The 19671-nt window shown below is 38.2% G+C and overlaps 2 protein-coding genes across 2 annotated transcripts in view; one reads left to right on the forward strand and one right to left on the reverse strand.

The window, feature by feature from the left end:
- The window catches only part of MCM9 (minichromosome maintenance 9 homologous recombination repair factor), a 73879-nt gene that overhangs the window by 32476 nt on the left and 21732 nt on the right, over positions 1-19671 (reverse strand). The window lies entirely within an intron of this gene.
- ASF1A (anti-silencing function 1A histone chaperone) lies at positions 5814-18642 on the forward strand. The gene is made up of 4 exons (XM_090279791.1): positions 5814-6277; positions 12517-12632; positions 16783-16959; positions 18242-18642. The coding sequence occupies exons 1-4, from the start codon at positions 6169-6171 to the stop codon at positions 18452-18454; spliced, it is 615 nt and encodes a 204-aa protein (XP_090135917.1). The 5' UTR covers positions 5814-6168; the 3' UTR covers positions 18455-18642.

A 19671-nucleotide genomic window follows, 5' to 3' on the forward strand; every position in this document is an offset into this window, starting at 1 on the left:
ACATTAAAAAAAAAAGAAACATCTCAAATCAATAATCTATGCTTTCACCTTAAGACGTTGGAAAAAAATAAGAGCAAACTAAACCCAAAGCCAAGTAGAAGGAAGGAAATAATAAATATTAGAGCAGAAATTATTGAAATAGAGAATATAAAAACAATTGAGGAAATTAATGAAACCAAAAATTAACAAACTCTTAGCTAGACTGACCAAGCCAAAAAGAAAGAATAATCAAATTATTAAAATCAGAATCAAAGATGGGCTATTATTACTGATTTCACAAAAACAATAAGGATTTATAAGGGAACACAGTGAATAACTGTATGTCACCTAATTAGATAACTTAGATGGTACTGACAAATTTCTAAAGACACTACCAAAACTGACTCAAGAAGAAAAAGAAAATCTGAACAGACCTATAATAAGTAAAGAGATTGGATGAGTAAATTTAAAACTACCCCCATACAGACATCTTCACTGGTGAATTCTACCGAACATTTTAAAAGTCCAATACCAATTCTTCACAAACTCTCCTTTAGAAGCAGACTAGGAAGAAATGCTATAAGAACAGTAATACCCACTTAGAAAAAATCAGACAAGGACATTATAATTATACTTAAGACCAATATCTCTTAAGACTACAGATACAAAAATCCTCAACAAAATGCTAGCAAACCAAATCCAGTAATATATAAAAAGGATTATATATCATGACCGAGTGGGGTTTATCTCAGGAATGAAAGATTGGTGCAACACTGGAAATCAAATGATAATATCCCCATGTTACTAAAATAAGGGACAAAAAGCACATGATCATATTAATAGAGACAGAGAAAGCTTTTGACAAAATTCAACAAACTAAGAACAGAACTTCCTAAACCTGATAAAGGGCATCTTCAAAAAAAAAAAAAAAAAGAAGAAGCTAACATCAATCATTGTAAATGGTGTAAGACAATGTTTTCCCACTAATATCAGAAATAAGAGATGTTTACTCTCACTACTTCTATTCAACATTGTATTGGAGGTACTGGGGATTTTAGGAAGGGAAATTAGGCAAAAAATGAAATAAAAGGAATCAGAAAGGGGAAAAGAGAAGTAAAATTACCCCTATTAGCAGATGACATGGTTTTGCATAAAGAAAATCCGAATGAATTCACTAAAACTTTATTACAACTAATAAACAAGTTCAGCAAAGTTGAAGGATTAAAAAAAATCAATTTTTAAAAATAAATTGTATGACTATGTGCTTGCAATGAAGAATACAAGAATATATAAAGAAAATACTAATTCCATTTCCAATAGCATCAAACAGAATAAAATACTTAGGAATAAGTAACAAAACTACAAAATCTTATACTCTGAAAACTACAAAACACTCCTGAAAGAAATTAAAGATAACTTAAATAAACGAAAACACATCCCACATTCACCGAAAGGCAATATTTCCCAAAGGTATCTATAGATTCAATGCGATCCCTATCAAAATGTCAGCTGACTTCTTTGCAGAAAGTGACAAAGTGATCCTAAAATTTATATGGAAATTCAAGGAATCACAAATAGTCAACAAAATCTTGAAGAAAAATTGTGGAGGACTCAAACTCCCTGATTTCAAAACTTACTACAAAGCTAAAATGATCAATATTATGGTGATGGCACAGGATATAAACCAACAGAAAAGAATTGATTGTGCAGAAAGGAACCCATACACACAATTCCAAGATATTTCATTGAGGAAAGAATAATCTTTTCAAAAGATGCTGCTGGGAAATTGGGCATCCACATGCAAAAACAGGAATTTGGACCCTATTTGACATCATATATAACAAAATAATTCTAAATGGATCAAAGACTTAAATGTAAGGTGCTGAAGGTATAAAACACTTAGAAGAAAACACAGGTGTAAATCTTCGTGGCCTTTGATTAGGTACTGTTTTTGATAAATGACACCAAAAGCACAATAAAAAAAAAGACAAAATAAATTTGACTTCATCAAAATTAAAAGCTTTGTGCTGCAAAGGACCCTCCCCCCAAAATGAAAAGATAATTCACAGAAAAGGAGAAAAACTCTCCAAACCTGATAAATACATCTCTGATAAAAGACATGTATTTAGAATAAAGAACTCTTATAGTTTAATAATTAAAAAAAAAAAAAAACCCAAATAACCCAATTTTTTAAATGGCCAAGGATTCGAAGAGACATTTCTCCACAGAAGATATATAAATGGTCAATAAGCAAATGAAAAACGCTCAACATTTTTAGCCCTCAGGGGAATGTAAATCAAAACCACAATGAGACACTACCTCATGTAACCAACCACCCATGCTTATAATCAAAAAGACGTAATACAATGCTTGGAAGAGATGTGGAGAAATTGGAATGCTCATACATTGCTGGTGGGAATGTAAAATGGTGCAGCTGCTTTGGAAAACAGCCTGGTAGCTCCTCATAAAGAGTTACTATATCATCCAGCAATCCCACTCTTAAGACCCAGGGAAATGAAAACATGTCCCCCACAGAAATTTATACATGAATGTTCATAGTAGCACAGCTGTTCTTTTAAAAAAGTCACTGTGTAATCATGTTGGGGTTAGTTGGAGGTGGATTCTTCATATGCTCGATTCAAGGCCTTAGCAGGCACAAATTCTATCAATCTAAATCCACCAATTAATTACCTATTAAGTCATTTATGAAACCTTTCCCCTTCCTATTCTTTCTAGTTTTTGACCTTTCCTAAACAACCCTGCAAATAAGGCCTCCAATCTCATGAAGCTTACGTGCCTTGCTTCTGTCAAGCGTATCTCCACTTAATGTCATTTGTCTCTATAGTAACCAACTAAAAAAGCTGCTATGCTCAGCAGTGGCTTTGTGCAAGCAGTGGTCTAGCCAAGAGATGTTTTAAAGATTTGAGTCCTCTCTCTACTTATGACCACATTTCTCCTAGTTATCAGGAAAAGGATAAAGCCTCTGATGAATGGGAGAGCATGGTTAGAGAGAAAAGAATGGAATGTAAAATGTGAAGGAAGATGAATTATAAATAAGGCTGAGTTCAGGAGGAAAATGAAGGGTGTTCAATAGTATAATCCAGCTATGAAGGCTCAGACATAGCTTATATCTTCAACAAAATTATAACCTAATGGTGGGTACCAATGAACACAAAACAGTGAAACTCTTATTAATGAAGGGGAGCAAAGAACGGTGGAGGGGACACAATATGAAAACTTTATAAAAAGTATAAGGATGCACTCCAAGATTCATTCCACATACCCCCCTCAACCCCTGGTCATCCCTCTGCAACGGGAGGCTTTATATCTGCAGGGCCTCATTGGGGAGACTCCCATAGCTTTGCCTTGGCTTGGGCCTGCTCTCACTCTCAATATATACATGGACCAACCTTATTCATGGAGCTCTGCTCCTCAAGCATTCAATTAATCAAGTCATTATGACAGATATGGAACCAGTGGCTCTTTCTACACATAAAGTCCACTTTAAGTATTTGACACAGGGAACAGAAAGCAGAAAATCGCTCGGTCAGCAATGAAAGGAATAGGTTTCTGAGCACCAGTGTCCTCATTTGTTACATGGGAATGATAATACCTTACCCTCCTACCATACCATGATGTCTTGATGCTCAAAATGTATATATGAGATCTTTCCAGAAAAAGTTCAAGCATTGCTAATATAATGAGAACAGTTTATGTGACATCAATGTAACCTGGTAGACAAGGAGAGTGGACTGGAATGCGCATGCGTGAACAATGATAACTTCACTGTGCTAGTCAGTGGGGGTGGTAGATGCCCTTAAGTGAGCATGTGTACTGTGTGGCCATTGCATTAAAAATGACTGAGTAGAGCAATGAATCTGCTTCAGATTTTGTGTTAAGCTTGAACATCCCCCTGCAGAAACTATTCAGATGATTCAGAAGGCTGCAGCTAGGGGAACTGTCATCACAATGACACGCCCATTCATGCATCACATCTCAAGCAGGGTTTTTTGGACAAACAGCAAATCACCCAGGTGACTCAGACCCCCTACAACCCAGATTTGGTGCCCTGCAACTTTTGGCTTTTCCCAAAACTAAAATCACCTTTGAAAGGGAAGAGATTTCAGACCCTCAATGAGATTCAGGGAAATACTATGCAGCAGCTGATGGCTATTCCAACAAAAAATTTTACAGAGTGTTTTGAACAGTGGAAGAAATGCTGGGAAAACCGTGTGAAGTCTCAAGGTACCTCCTTTGAAGAGGACTGATGTTTCTTGTATCTTGTATCTTCTTCAATAAATGCCTATTTTTTATAGTACATGGCTGGATACTTTCTGGACAGACCTCATGGTAAACATCCATACCACATCACCACAGTATGACTCACATTCTAGTGCTCACAAACAACTAGGGTTGAGAAAACCATTTTTGGCAGGGCCTATTTGATTGTTTAATCCATTGACAATGAAATGGGACTCCCCACTCTAAGTACTTTTCCTAAGTGTGTAAGGCTTGGTATTAGCTGTTGTTACATAGTGACTTTCAAACGACCATTAGATGAAAATGTCTCATCAAAAGCAAGCTACTTAAGCCTGAACAATGCCCAAAGAAGGGCAATTCAAAATTCTGGGCACTATACTAAGAAAAAACTCTTCCAGTATAGATCATACTTAATTAATTTTCTTTCTAAATTTAATTAGCCAAGTTTATTAATTTCATTCACAACACCTAAGGAAAAAATGATCGTTTATGAAAAGCAAGCAATAACATAAACCTTTGTATCACTCTTATTTAGTAAATAGAAACAGTTCAACAACCTTATAAATGTGTTAAAAGCTCTCCCTTTCTCAACCATGATAATTAAGCAGCATGTTATTCCACCTTGAATGCTGTTGAATCAAGCAAACGCTCCTCAGAACTTGGGTGTGGTGTCAAATTTTTATTTACTGACGGTTTAGGCCATAAATTTTTTTGAAAATCACATGACTTGGTATGCCTTTTTGTTCTCTACTTTCTTTTTCCCTTGTATCTGTAGCCCTTTGGTTTCTTGACACCTCCATTTTTTCCCCTTATGTTTTTGGTATGCCCATCAAAGGGCAGAAACATGGAGTGTAACTAATCACTTCTCTAGTAAATCTTTTTCTTATTCTAGGACTTTCCAGATTGGAAAGGGAGGAAAAAGACCCAGGTGCAGCCCAAATACTACCTATTCAGATTTTCCAAGCAAAGTATGTGTGCAAATGTGTTTTCTCACCCCACATTTTGTATCTATTTAACTAACAGCACTGGCGTGCCCAAGCAGAGATATTAGCTAAGAACTAGATTTCCAAAATGGCTTTGCTCCTTTCGAGCTGGCATTGGTCTATAAAACGTAATTTATTTACACTGCAACCAACGCTTCCCTCTACCACAAATATTATCAAATATGTACACAAACAGCTAAACCAGCGTATACAAGCCATTCACATTTGCTAAATTCTATACAGCAGTTGGACTGATGCAGACAGAAGAAAAAAAAAAAAAAACCCACAACCAAGAAGCAAACGCGAAGGGTGGGCGACGCCAGCCATCGCGTCCTCCCACCGCCGTTACAGCCTCGAGCACACCTCCTTGTCTCTTGCCACGCCTCCCGACGGCTCAGCCGTGGCCACGCCCCCCGGGCCCCCGCCTCGCCGCGGCCGCGCCCGACGTGTGGCGCGAGAGCCGCCGGGCCGGGAGGCGGGGCCTGCGCTGCCCCTCCCCGCGCCGGCGGCGGCGGCGGAGGCCTCCGCGCGGGCCTCCCAGTCCGTATTCCACTCACTTTGTTCGCCGCCTTTGTCCTAATCCACACCAGCAGGTGGAGCCGCAGTTAAAGTTTCGGAGTCCATTCCGGTAGCGAGAGCCCCTCTTGCTCACTGCCGAGGCCCTCGCTGGAGGAGGAGGGCCAGAGCTTGGGTGCAGCCAATCGCGAGCAACGCTGCTAGTTATCAGAGCAGAATGGGCTGTAGTTTAGTGAAATAGGAAAGCTGCAAAACACTGTGGAGTGTTCCCGTGTAAATAAAAAGAGGAAAAAAAAAGTTTCTCAAGTCGTCGCTGCACGACGTTGGGCCGGCGCCGGGGCGGGGGCTGCGCTCTCCGGAACGGCCGCGCGTTGGACTTTATTGTGCCGCAGCAAGCCCTCGTTCCCATTGTTTGTTTTTTTTTCAAAATATGGCAAAGGTTCAGGTGAACAATGTAGTGGTGCTGGATAACCCTTCTCCTTTCTACAACCCATTCCAGTTCGAGATCACCTTCGAGTGCATCGAGGACCTGTCTGAAGGTGAGTCGGGCGCCCGCCCGCCGCCGGGCTGTCAGTTGCGGGCTGCAGACGTTGAAAGTTTCCCGGGCCCGGCCTCGCGCGAGCGGCCGGTGATCGGCGCCGCGCGGGCTGCGGGCTCCGGGGTCGGTTCTGCGGAGGGAAACTTGAAGTTGATGTACGACGGCTGCCGAGGCGCGGGAGGCGTTCGGCCGTAGCCCGGGCGGCTGCCGTGGCTCAACTTGCTAGGAACTTATAAGAGCGGAGGTAGCCATGTTGTCAGCTTTGTCTGGCGGGCGGGCGACTCGCGAGACCCGCACTCGCGCCGTCGGCGCCGGTCGGGGGTCGCGCCGTGCTGGCCCCCACGCCGCGAACGACCTCCATGGTCTCCGTGGCCCCGACGGGAAGGCTGGGAAGGGACAGGCATGTGTTTGGTCGTGCCGGCGAGTTAGCAGCGGAGCCATCTTACCCAGAGCAGAGAATTGGGCCACCGACCCCGGCGTCACGACGCCTCCACTCCGCGGGTGACGAACACAGCGCCCCGCCTGCCTACCTTCCTGCCCCCGAGTGGAAAGGCGAATCCGTTTTTAGAGCTTACGGCGGAGTTGCCCTATTCTCCTGGGTGGCCATGCCCGGCGGCTTTGGGGAGGAGAACGAGGCTGCCCTCGCGCTGATTTCTGGCTCCCTCGACCAACCAGCGGGGGAGGCGGGCGCAGACTCGGCGCCGCGGGTCGGGCGCCGGCGCTCCCCGGGGGCCGCGGGTGCTCCCCGGCGGGCACTCCCCGGCCGGCGCTCGGGATGCTCTGGGCTCACAGGATGCTGGCGCGCAGGCTCGCCCGGACCAACGTGGACTCCTTTTCCTTAATGACTGAAATCTTCTCTCCTCTCTCTCAGGAAGAAAAATATTGCTAAGCTAGAAAGTTACATTTAACTCAAGAGCAGAAATAAGTAACATACTTAAATAATTACCAGGACTTAATCACTGGCTTCTAAGTAGTCTGAAAGAAGACTTTTCTTCAAGAACGTCTTGAAATGTAATTAAAATAACTCCACATCCAAAAACCCTGAACATAAAACACAAACATGGGCTAGGAAATAAAAGGTAAAGTCCTAATGGCAATTCACAAATTTTTACTATTTTTTTCTGAGTTCGTTTTAAGGTCTTGAAAAATATATTTTTAATATGTGCAGTAATATTTAGAAAGCTGAAACTCGACAAGGTTTTATCTTTGCAATTTTATTAAGTAATTCAGTGCTTTATTTGGGGGGATAAAGTTTAACTTCATCTATGGTAGTTTTACAAATTAAATAGGGGGACATATCTTTGAACTTACAAACCTATTTAGCAGTGAATTTAAAATGATTGTGCTAATCAAAGCATATAAAGCATTTTCACTTTAATAACTAGTTTTTTAAATCTTTATAAAATGTATTTTATGTAGTGTTAAGAAATTTTTAAATTTTAAAAATACGCACTCATTATAAACTTTGAAAAAGTTATATAAACATAAAGTAACAGTCCTCTGTACACAATGCCTTCCCCATCTCACTACTGTAAGTCATCATAGTTAACACTTTGTACTCTTCCAGTTTAAATAATTAATAAAGTATATAAGCACATGTATAATATATAGTACCCATTTTGAAAGACGTTTCATTTGTTAATTTCTAAATAGGCCACTGATAATAATATTAAAGAGGAATTTTCTTATTACTTTGAAACTACTTGATTCCTTTCTTGTAGTAATACTATAAGCATTTCAGCTACCAGGCCCATTGTGTTTAATACAAACTCTGTAATTTTTCCATCTTACTGCCAATTGCATTTAAAAATGGATGAATGCAGGAGAAACCATAGATCAGTTCATCCCAACTTATACTATGGTGTTTTAAGCATTAGAAGTTCTTCAGGTTACAGGTATTTCTCAAGTGATAACTTCCATTTTAGGAGCCAATTCTGAACACGGAAGATAGGTGGTGACTCAGGATGTTGTCAGGGCCTTGAGACTGGATGGTTTGAAACCTGCCATGCAGGGAAGCAGAACCATGTTCCATTTTTAACAAATCTATTCAGAGCCCAGCTGAATCGCATAAGAACTTTTACAATACTAATGTCAAGAATATACCTACTTCTCCTTGTATACTTCTCTTCCCAAGGCACCTAGACTGGGCATTTTTTAGTGTTTTTTTTCTTTTTTCAAAGATCTTAAGTTGAGTCATACCAAAGCTGCAAAAGAATCTTTCAAAAAGGTGCCATGCTTGTGTACTCCACCTAGAGGCTGGGTAATTTAAGGAAACTCAATTTACTTGGCAAAGGCTTCTTACAGGTTCCATACTTTATATTACTGCAATTCTTTTAAAAATCTGTTCTTGAAATGAAACTACAGAATATTCTGAAGAGAAAATTTCATTTTATAATCTTGTCTCAAGTACCAAGTGAGAGGTTGGCCACTGTTTTTCATACTTTTAACTTGTCAGCAGCCACCACCACCCCGCCCCCAATTTTTTTTCACTTTCCTTTAAAAGCTTTACTTCAGAAAAACCCTTGAGGAATATTTGCTTTTAAAATAATTTAGTTGTTCCCGATAATGGCTACATGTCAGCTAAACACAGTGTACCAGAATCGAGCATGGTGTTTCATACTTTCAAAGTTCAGGTTTGTTCTCATTCCCAAAGACTATATAATATTGGGTTGACCAAAAAGTCTGTTACGTTTTTTCTGTATGATAGTTCTAGTAAAGCTTAGTTGTCTTTAACTTCATTCGAAACAATTTTGTTAGATTGTATTGTGACAGCTGTCATATCAGCTTGCATTAAAAATAAAAAATCTTTTCAAAATTGGTGAATTTTTGTGCAGCCATTTAAGTATTGAAGATGAAAGAAGAAATACAACATTTTTCAGCATATTATGCTTTATTATTTCAAGAAAGGTAAAAACACAACTGAAATGCAAAACAAAAAGATTTGTGCAGTATATGGAGAAGGTGCTGTGACTAATCGAACGTGTCAAAAGTGTTTTGTGAAGTTTCTCGGTACTACTGACATTTTGGCCAAATAATTCTTTGCTGTGGGGCTGTCTTATGCATTGGAAGATGTTTAGCAGCACCCCTGGTCTCTACCCACCAGAAGCCAACAGTGGGAGATAGCCGACATACTCAAAACATCCAAATCAGTAGTTATTGCTGAAAATGAAAAATGTGTCTGATTTTATGGAAAAACATAATGGACTTTTTGGCCAACTCAATATACCACAAGTTTTGTCAAGTAGTGTGATGTTTAAAGTTCCCTTGGTGACTTCCCCACACCCAGCACAAATAAATAAAACTTGCAGTCTGGGATTACGGTGATTATGTGAAACAATTAGTTAACTTAAAATAAGCGTCAACTGAGAACCTGTGCAAAGTATCTGACCCTTTCCCCCTTTCCAATACAGGAGACGGGAATGAAAGCTAGGCCTTTTTTTTTTTTTTTTTTTTTTCAAATTAAGGATAAAACAACTGATGCTAATTTATAAATAAGTATTGAAAATTTCAAACTCAGTTGTTACAGCAAGCATCCCATTCCCTGAGTTACAACCAAGATTATTTCCCTATGACTACCAGGGGAAGAATTTTATATTCCTAGTTACATTTTTGGAAAGAGCCCAGGCTTTGGAGCTCCAAAGACAGCTTGGATTTTGATTCTTTGATTTACTGTGTGAATTTGGGTAGATTACTTAGCCTCTCAAAGCCTTGTCTTTGTTTGCATAATAGGTGTAATTAAATCCATTTGATAAAGCTGTTGAAGTTTAAACAACGGGTGAAGTGGCACAGCCAATACTCAACACATAGTAGGTATTTTATAAAAGGTTTATAAATCATGACTGTGCTCCTGTCAAACCACAAGTGCTAACTTAATTAGGAGGCTAAGAGCAGTGTATGTAGAAACACAAATGCATATGAAATGAACAAAATATGAAAACCTCCACATGGTAAGTCCTAGTCTTATCCTCACTTGGCTAGTGTAATAGGTTCACACCTTTAAAAACAGTCCCACCACTTGGCTTTTGGGTTACCTGCTTCATTGGCCACTAGGGTTTTTTATTTTTATTTTTACTTTTTAATTTTATTTATTTTCAGAGAGAGAAGGGAGGGAGAAAGAGAAGGAGAGAAACATCAGTCGTTTGCCTCTTGTGCACAACTGGGGACCTGACCTGCAACCCACGCATGTGCTCTGACCGGGAATCAAACCGGTGACCCTTCAATTCGCAGGCCTGCACTCAATCCACTAGCCTGCGCACTCAATCCACTAAACCACACCAGCCAGAGGGGCCACTAGCTTTATCACCTACTTTATTCTACTTAATTGAGTCTTCCTCATCTCCTTGGCTTCTTAACTTTAGACAGCCTCAGGGCTCACTACCTAGGAATCTTACTGAATATTTTCAAGGCTTCACATGTTGACAGTTTCCAAACTTTTACCAGTTCTATTCATTATTTCCACTTAGATATCTAGTAGACACCTCAAACTGCATATGTCTAAAACTAACTCCTGTTTCCCTGCCAAAAAAAGAAAAAAGGTGACTTGCTGCCTTATCCTCAAGATTTATCCAGAATGTGACTGTTTCTTACCTCCATGGCTACCTGTGGTCCAACCCACCATAATCTTGCCTCATTTGTTGAAATACCCTTTTTCTTCCCTTGCCCTCTTACAATCTATACCTAACATAGCAGCCAAAATGATCCTTCTAAAATGAAAGCTGGATCATGTCATCACTCCTCGAAACCTCCAATGGCTTCCCATGCCACTTAGTGTAAAAGCCAAGTCTTTATGATGGTCTTCAAAACTGCATAACCTGGCCATGCCCCTTACCCCCATGTCATGGTGGGTAATTTTCCTTTTCGCTCATCCTGCCTTAGCAACATTGCTTTTTCTTGTCAAGCACGCTCCTACCTCTGGGCCTTTGTACTTGCTGCTCATTCTGACTAGATATTCATACTGCTTTTTTCCTTTCTTCATTAATAAATAGATGATCTGTTGAGATGTCAGATGCAGGACTCTAGATGTACTAGAAGCTGGAAATAAAATGGCCCAGTTTAGGGCAGAGCCACAATATAATGGGTCCTCAGAAAATGACTACTGACTTCATAAGAGAAAGTACAATATAAACCTAAAGGAGCTTTTAGTTCAATAAATTTCAGTTTATAAATACCATATGAATAAATAGTACCTATACTATTTCTGATATCTATTTAAAGAACAAAAATAACTACACAATTACACAAAAATGGCAAGACATGGTGGCACTAACTAGATTCTCCACAAGTGACCCAGAAACACCCACCTCCTCTGGGAGGGCTGGGGTAGTCTCAGTGCATGGAATCCAAGAGCCAGGCCACACACTGCTAAACACGCTGAGAGGCCCAGGAGGTCTCAGGTGATTTATATTTGTGAGTTTCTTCCTTGCCCTACTAAAAAGGAGGCTCCTTCAAAAGAGAAGGTATTTTATTCCTCTCTGTTCTCACAGAGCACACTATTAAAGTGCTCAATAAAATCCAAACTACTTAAAATGATTGAATTACATAGAATGTCTTGGGTTGCACTTTGGTGTGTCTTGTTCTTCCTTGTGCCTTTTCCCACTGTATATTCTCATTTCAAGTGGCAAAAGGATTCTTGGTCTCCTCTTCCCAATTTAAAGAATGTATGGCATGAAGGGGTGCATTTGGGAAGAAATATGGCTCTGGTCCTTTAACAGTTGATGTGCTGAATTGAAGCCCCTTCTGAGCCACAGGGAATTTGGCTAATGATTTTTCCACCTTTGGAGCTCATTGATGATTTGGATCTGTTCAACACAGTGTGTTTAGTAAGAAAATATGATATGAATAAAGTGGGGGGCCGTGTGTGAGTTAATAGCCAAATAAATTTGGGAAATGATGGATTAAAGTTACTGGTTTTTACTGAGGGATATCTCAGAACACTACTCTGCCAGTGTGCTTTTATGAATCCTCAAGACAAGGTTGAAGCATTTTCCAAGTTTGGGGCCATGCTCTTGTGTTTATGAGGAGGCCTGCCCAGGAACTAGAGTTTCACAAATGAGCTTTTTGAGAAACTGGTACAAAATGTAAGAATTTCTTAAGGAGCTGTTCAGTGCCTTCCTGGATTTTCTACTATGAAAAGCCAATTTTAGCAGCCAATAAGTGACCAAGTGGACATTAAAAGGGCTTTTGATGTCACTTGTAATGTAATTACTCAATATGAAATAATGTTTTGCTCTTTAACCCTAGACTTGGAATGGAAAATTATCTATGTGGGCTCTGCAGAAAGTGAAGAATACGATCAAGTTTTAGACTCTGTTTTAGTGGGCCCTGTTCCTGCGGGAAGGCATATGTTTGTATTTCAGGTAAGATTACTCTCGGTCAATATGAATGCCAAATATGTCTCTTAGCAGACTGTATCACATGGTTTTTACCCATTTCCTTTTGGGTTAAATCACTGCTGCTGCTGCTGCTGCATTCACTTTTTATGTGCTTCTCTCCTGTTTTAGGAAGTCTCTGTGTAATAAAGGAATGTCACCTCTTGGTTTTGTGTGCTGTGCTGAGATATGCTAATGTGATGTTTACTTGAGGGATTGCACAGCATGCAGTAAATCTTATACTGTGTCATGGCACACATGGTGGTTAATTTTGGGCTTTTTCTCTGAATACTTATTAGTATCAAGACTTTCAGGGAGGTGGCTATCCAGCAGCCCAAAACAGGGATTCAAAATGTATTCTACTAATTGGTATAGTTAGTCATCTGCAGCTTCACTTTATGGTTTCAGTCACCAGGAATGATGATTATGATGAAAACAACTTTATTTCAGCTTAACGAGTAATTAAGCTAGGTTAACAGGTATGTTAGATAGAGATCTACTGAGCAATCTTGGGTCATTGGAATTGAAGTCTAGTTTACAAAAGCAGCTGATCTACACATTTTATAAAGGATTACTGTTACAAATCTACCCTGTTTACTATTTGTGAGGGCAAATTCTACTGTAAATTATGTCCTCAGATACCAGTGACAGTATTTGGGTCTGTGCCAACACTTTTGACATTGTCTTCTGTATTCAAAGGTTACTTCTTTTACTCCATGTTAAATTGTTGTGTATAACTATTCAGTCACTTTCTAATTATCCGTGCTTATTAGAGGGAGATATTTATAATATTCCAAAGCGTAACTAGCCTCAGGTTTTTAAAAAACTATTAATTTGTTGCAAGTAGTTCTCCAACAGAGTCCATCAGTTAAGTAGAACCCACTGAAGAGACTTCATCCAGAGAGAAAATTAGCTCTTCCTACCCCCAGTTCTCTGTTTTCTCACTTCACAGATGGGACCAATTTAAATGAATAATGTTGCTCGGATAATCCCATTAGATATGGGCCAAGATTCATTGAAACCCATGGTATCTTTAGAGCTGCTACCTTTCCCTCTCCTCTCCTAAATAGAGAATTCAGAATCTTGGTCTCCTACCTAACCTGGGTGATTTTATTTATTTATTTTTAGAGGGAGGGAGAAAAAGAGGGAGAGAAACACTGATTGTTTGCCTCTCGTATATGCCCAGACTGGAGACCAAACCTGCAACCCAAGCATGGGCCCTGACCTGGAATCAAAGTGGCTAAGCTAACTTTCATTTTGCAGGATGATGCTCAACCAACTGAGCCACATCAGTCAGGATGTGAGTGCTTTTTATTAAAAGCAACAAGTAATTTACTGTAGCTAAACCATTTTAAAAAATCTCAAATATATTAAAGTGCTCTTAACCTGGGTTGTGTGAGTACATAACCCTGGCGAAAGACAGGGACCAGACAATGTGTGTAGTGGGGGAATCACAGCAGTCATAGGCCTGGTTCAAATACTGCTTCACTGCTTATTAGGCACATGTGACTTTATACAGGCTCCCTAACCTCCTTCTGTCACCTACCTATAAAATGTGGAGAACTTCCTACCACATAAGAATGTTATGAGGATTAAATGAGGAATAAAGCAGTCAAGTACAATCACTGACAAAAACAGTGCCCTATTTCTCTACTTAGAACTAAACTTTTATTTTTTTAGCTTCTTGAAACTTATATAAAGAAAAGTATTTGCTTTGACCCACAAGCCTGGAGAATCTGTACTTCATTGATGATAATTCATGAAGTATTGGGTTGGCCAAAATGTCCATTTAGTTTTTCCATAAGAAAGACACACTTTTCCATTTTCAGCAATAACTTTATTTATTAATTTGGATATTGAGTATTTTGACTATCTCCCACATGGTATAACATTGATTGTTTTCAGTTAATTTCTCGATTTGATTGCTCTCAACTTAAACTGGTCTACCTGACTGTGGAGCATCATCCAGCAAGAAATATCCAGCATGAAACTTCGCAAACCACTTCTGACACGTTTGATCATTCACAGCACATTCTCCATACACTGCACAAATCTTTTGCACATCAGTTGTGTTTTTACCTTTCTAGAAATAATAAAGCATAATATGCCGAAAATGTTGCTTATCTTCTTCCGTCTTCAATATTAAAATGGCTGCACAAAAATCCACCAATTTTTTTTTTTTAAATGCACGATGGTATGACAACTCTCACAATACAATCTTAACAAAATTGTTCCGAATGAAGTTAAGACAACTAAGTGGTACTAGAGCCACTTACAGAAGAAAAAAAAAATGAATTTTTGGCCAACCCAATAGTTAGAAACTTAAGTTTGACATGCAGTGAGTGATACACCTTTTTATACCACTATGAAAACTTGTAAATAAATCCCTTGTTTTTGAAACAAACCCTTAAAAATATTTTCTATCTGTTTATGTTGTTAAGAACATTTCTAAACTTTTGACTTACAGTGCTGTAGAAAAAAATTACTCAAAAATATTTGCTTCTAGTCGTTTTCCACTGGTTTTATCCAGGGTACTTTGGTAACAGTGTACAGGTTGCCACAAAGCAAGAGAGGAAGCACATGCAATTTAGATCATATGTTCAACCTATGTGTTTTACAAAATGTACCATTATCATAAGCAGATGGGTACTAAAATTCCGTTTTTGTTTTGTGCTTTAAACCAACTGTCATAGTATTCTCCTGATCTGCCCTGATTTTGCCTCTCAGAATAAACACGTTTCTCATGAATGTCAAAGGCTAGCAGAAGATGTCCAGACATCTGCCTAAAAGTCAAAGATCTCTGCCTATGACCTCTCCATCCTAAAGGATCTGAGAGGTTTACAGGTTTTTCTCCTTGAATTTGTTCAAGCTCAATCCTTTGGCAAACACATTTTAAAATGCAAACATGCCTAGAACCAATTTGCTGAGAGGATGGGAAACACTATGGGAGAAAGTCTCCACAGCAGTACTGAACCACCTCTATTTCCCATCTCTACCCCTTTTCAGGGAAACTCTTTGGGTGCCCTGCAAGTAACCTAACACCTCTGTGGAGAGATGCTCAGGATCTCTAAGATAAACAGCATATTCTCAGCACAGGCCCTCTCTGTCCCTATTTTGGTTTCTCTTCAAAGAGGTCATAAACCACTTCAGGGCAGGAACTAAGTTGTGAATGAATTTGAAAATACTACTATATTGTGTACTCAGAGCTGTGCCAGACATGAGATTATAAAGATGAACTAGATGGGACTCCAGTCCAAGATAAAGCTTAGAATGACAGGCAAGACTGAAAGGTAAACATACTTAGGTTGTTAGATGTCCGTTAGCAGAGGATTTATGTCAAGTATCATGAGTGCACAAAAATATTGCTATTAATTCTAACTTTTGAATTAGAAAGGGCTTCACTAAGAAGGATATAGTTGGTACAAACTTTAAAAGATGAACTTTTCAGGGTATTAGGGAAGGACCTTTTAGGCCAGGGAAACAGTATATGCATGGCAGAGGCATGAAAGATCGCTGCATCTTAGAGAACATGCGTAATTCCAGAACAGGAGTAAGAGATGGGGAGTTAAGGGAGTGTGAATGCAGATGCTGGTTGAAGACAGATTGTTAAGGTTCTTACAAATGAAGCTAAAGAACTGAGATTTTTACCTTAGAAATGGGGGTAATCATCTGAAGTTCTAAAGCCTGATGAAGGAACAGGAATAGCTCGGAGCTTAGGTAACTAATGCTGGCAACAGTGCAAATGATAACTAATTTTGGTCTGAAAATTATGATAGAGAAAGGCCACAATCAATAAGACTACAAATTTAATTGTTTAAATTTTTTATGAAAGGTTTTATAATTGAATACTGCATGAACTTTCATAAATGACAACATGCTGTAGCCAGGTTTGTTTTACTCTAAAACTAGTAATGCTTTCAGGTAACCAGGGTTCTTAGGTATACTGTGGAGAAAAATGTGAACTATAATTTCTGGCTATAAATTAATCCCCAAAATAAGCATTTGCCTTCCCCTCTATGATTTTCAAGGTTTTGTTGCTGTCCCCTCAACTAATGGTGCTCAAGGTAACCAAAATTCCAGTCTTCCTTGCAGTTAACAGCCTTTTATGTGTGTTTCTTTTCTTTTAAAATTATTCTAGGCTGATGCACCTAATCCAGGACTCATTCCAGACGCAGATGCAGTAGGTGTAACAGTTGTGTTAATTACATGCACCTATCGAGGACAAGAATTTATTAGAGTTGGCTATTATGTAAATAATGAATATACTGAGACAGAATTAAGGGAAAATCCACCGGTAAAACCAGACTTTTCTAAGGTAATGTTCTGACTATTCCTTTTACAATATTTTTACTGTACAGTTTTTTAAACAATTGTCATTTCATAGTACACCATGCAAAAAGTTGTGAGACAAAGTAAATTTCAGGTCCTCGTGCCAAAAAGGCAAACTAATGGTTCCATTACCATGGAAGAACTCAAATCCTCTCTTCAGATGAGTTATAAGTATTAATAATTAATGTTGGTCAGGCACCTTGAGTCTCTGATGGTTTAGGAAATTGGAAGTGCCTCCTGTAAGAAACAGACCTTTGTGGCTTTATGGCATTTCCCATACATCATTATTCTATTCATTTCGACTTTTAGCACAAATTCATGTTTGTTGTACTGATTATTCAATAATATTTTTGTCTGTAACTCTTCGCAGAATTGTGTGGGAAAGTTTTGTGATTGTTTTTCATATGAGTATTGTTTTCTCAGAACACCTCTTTGCCTTGTTTTATGTGCTATTCTTAAAAGTTAAACTAAAGGTCTTAAATATTCCTGTGATGGAAAACAGCTTCTGAAGGAGAAGCTGAAATCTGTAATTCAGTGTTCTCAAAAATAATTAGTACTTTATGATTTCCATTGGGAACTGTAACAATTTAGTAACTGGTGATTTTTGAGACTGAACATGACACTATCTGCCAGATTATGTAAGAAAACTTACATGGGAGTAAAAAGGAATAAGGTTAGTAGAATGTTTTTTATTCTGGTGTAGGACCTTCCATTGATCCAATTTATTAGTTACCTGTATGGCACCTTGTATAGAAAAAAGAGAAGAAGGTACAATACCGTTTTTAAGAATTAGCCATAATAATTAAAAGGTAGGAAATCATTAATAACAAGGGGTTATATTTGGGGAAATTTTTCATTTTTCTTGAAAGTATTAGTTAAGAGACACCGTACCTATCTAAAAAGTATATTAGTTTGTTGAAGAAATCATTCTTTGAAATACCTTTAGAAAAGAAGAGATTCCCTTTTATAAAGCAGAAGAATTGAGGACTTAAGTATTTTATTAGGTAGTATTATAAAAGCTCTGGATAAATTCCCTCAGATTCTCCATATCTTGTTTCCATTAGGCTAAAATAATTTCTTTGCTCCAGCCCTTGTCCTTGTTTATGAGTTATGTTTTAGATGCTGTGGACGTATTATGCCTTTGTATGTACATGAACTTAGCCCTTTTGGAATATTAATGTAAAGAACCATTTTATTAAGCTCCTGTTTGTATATGGTGATCTAACTTTCTTAGTGTTTACCATTTATATATTTCCTTCTTTCTATAGCTTCAAAGGAACATTTTGGCATCTAATCCCAGAGTCACAAGATTCCACATTAATTGGGAAGATAACACAGAAAAACTGGAAGATGCAGAGAGCAGTAATCCAAATCTACAATCACTTCTTTCAACAGATGCATTACCTTCAGCATCAAAGGGATGGTCCACGTCAGAAAACTCACTAAATGTTATGTTGGAATCCCACATGGACTGCATGTGACTGCCTGCCATCCCTTTAGTACAAATTAAGCTATAAAAACACACAGAACTATTTCCTTGAAATTCCATAAGTCATGGTCACTAAGACACAATGTGAAGAATTTGTTTTAAAAACATCCTGTAGAAAGTTTATAAGAAAACCAGTATTTGAGCAAATTGTGGAATATAAATACAACTATTTTTAAGTAATTTTTTCTCTAATGTGTTATTTTATTTGTTCTGAAACTAATCTGATTAAAACATATATATTATTTTCTTCTCCTCTATATGTAATTAAAGCACTTATAAAGAAATATGAATTATTAGACCAAATTGTAAAGATGTCTTAGCCTCTTGGACAATAATCTTTGGACCACTACTTTACTGGCCTTTAAAAGAACAAAGTACACTTCAACTAAAATGTTTCTTCCTGTAATAACATAGTTTGGTTTTTAAGGGGTGAATTTCCATTATTTTTTAGCATATCCGTAAAGAAGGGATTTGAAGTCAACTATATGCTACTAAGAACTTTAGGCTCTGATTTTCAGGGCCCTCTTGAAGCCTCTTATGGGTACTATCACAGTTCATGTAATGTTAGACAGCATTCAGTTTGGTTTCTAAGATAATAACAAATGTGGTTAAATCTTTATATAAAGTCCTCTGGCTATGGTTTTTGTTTTTGTAAGAGTTTAGGACATAAGAACTCTTACTAAACCATATACATCATTATCACCCAATGAAATCAACATGTAAAAAGCAGATACAATCTCCCTCAGTTTAAGAAGAGGAGCATATGATGACTTAGACCTATTCATTAGCTTTATAATAATACTATAAACTTACCTCTTTAAAATTGTTTTCATAGTTCATCTGTTGGCAGCATTTATATAAAAACAGTGGATTTGAGTAGGTTTATAAGCTTTATCATAACAGATAAGTTAACTATTTTGGAAATACATATATTTTCACACATGTAGTGCTCTTCTCCATATCCCCTGACACTCACAGAATAAGATGAGGCATTTTTGTAGTTGAAATATTCTAGATAGCTTTTCCAGATAAGTTTTTCAGAAGCAGTCTTGGAAGGGAATTCATTAACTAAATGGGCCAAAAGATTATTTTTCTTTGATAAGACCTAGGTCCTTCCTCAAAATGTTTCTTATGCGCTATTAAATTGTGTAGAATATTCTCATGACTCTTGCTGCTAAGTAAGAAATCAGCCATAAGATGCAGAGTTAT

The sequence above is a fragment of the Furipterus horrens genome, unplaced genomic scaffold (assembly GCF_987537825.1).
Source record: "Furipterus horrens unplaced genomic scaffold, mFurHor1.1.pri manual_scaffold_6, whole genome shotgun sequence".
NCBI lineage: Eukaryota > Metazoa > Chordata > Mammalia > Chiroptera > Furipteridae > Furipterus > Furipterus horrens.

Bases quoted from the DNA above. Each gene is read 5' to 3' on its own strand.
- ASF1A (XM_090279791.1), top strand. From the start codon at position 6,169: ATGGCAAAGGTTCAGGTGAACAATGTAGTGGTGCTGGATAACCCTTCT. The intron at 12,633-16,782 runs GTAAGATTACTC...AAATTATTCTAG, and splicing joins GGCATATGTTTGTATTTCAG to GCTGATGCACCTAATCCAGG. The intron at 16,960-18,241 runs GTAATGTTCTGA...TTCTTTCTATAG, and splicing joins TAAAACCAGACTTTTCTAAG to CTTCAAAGGAACATTTTGGC.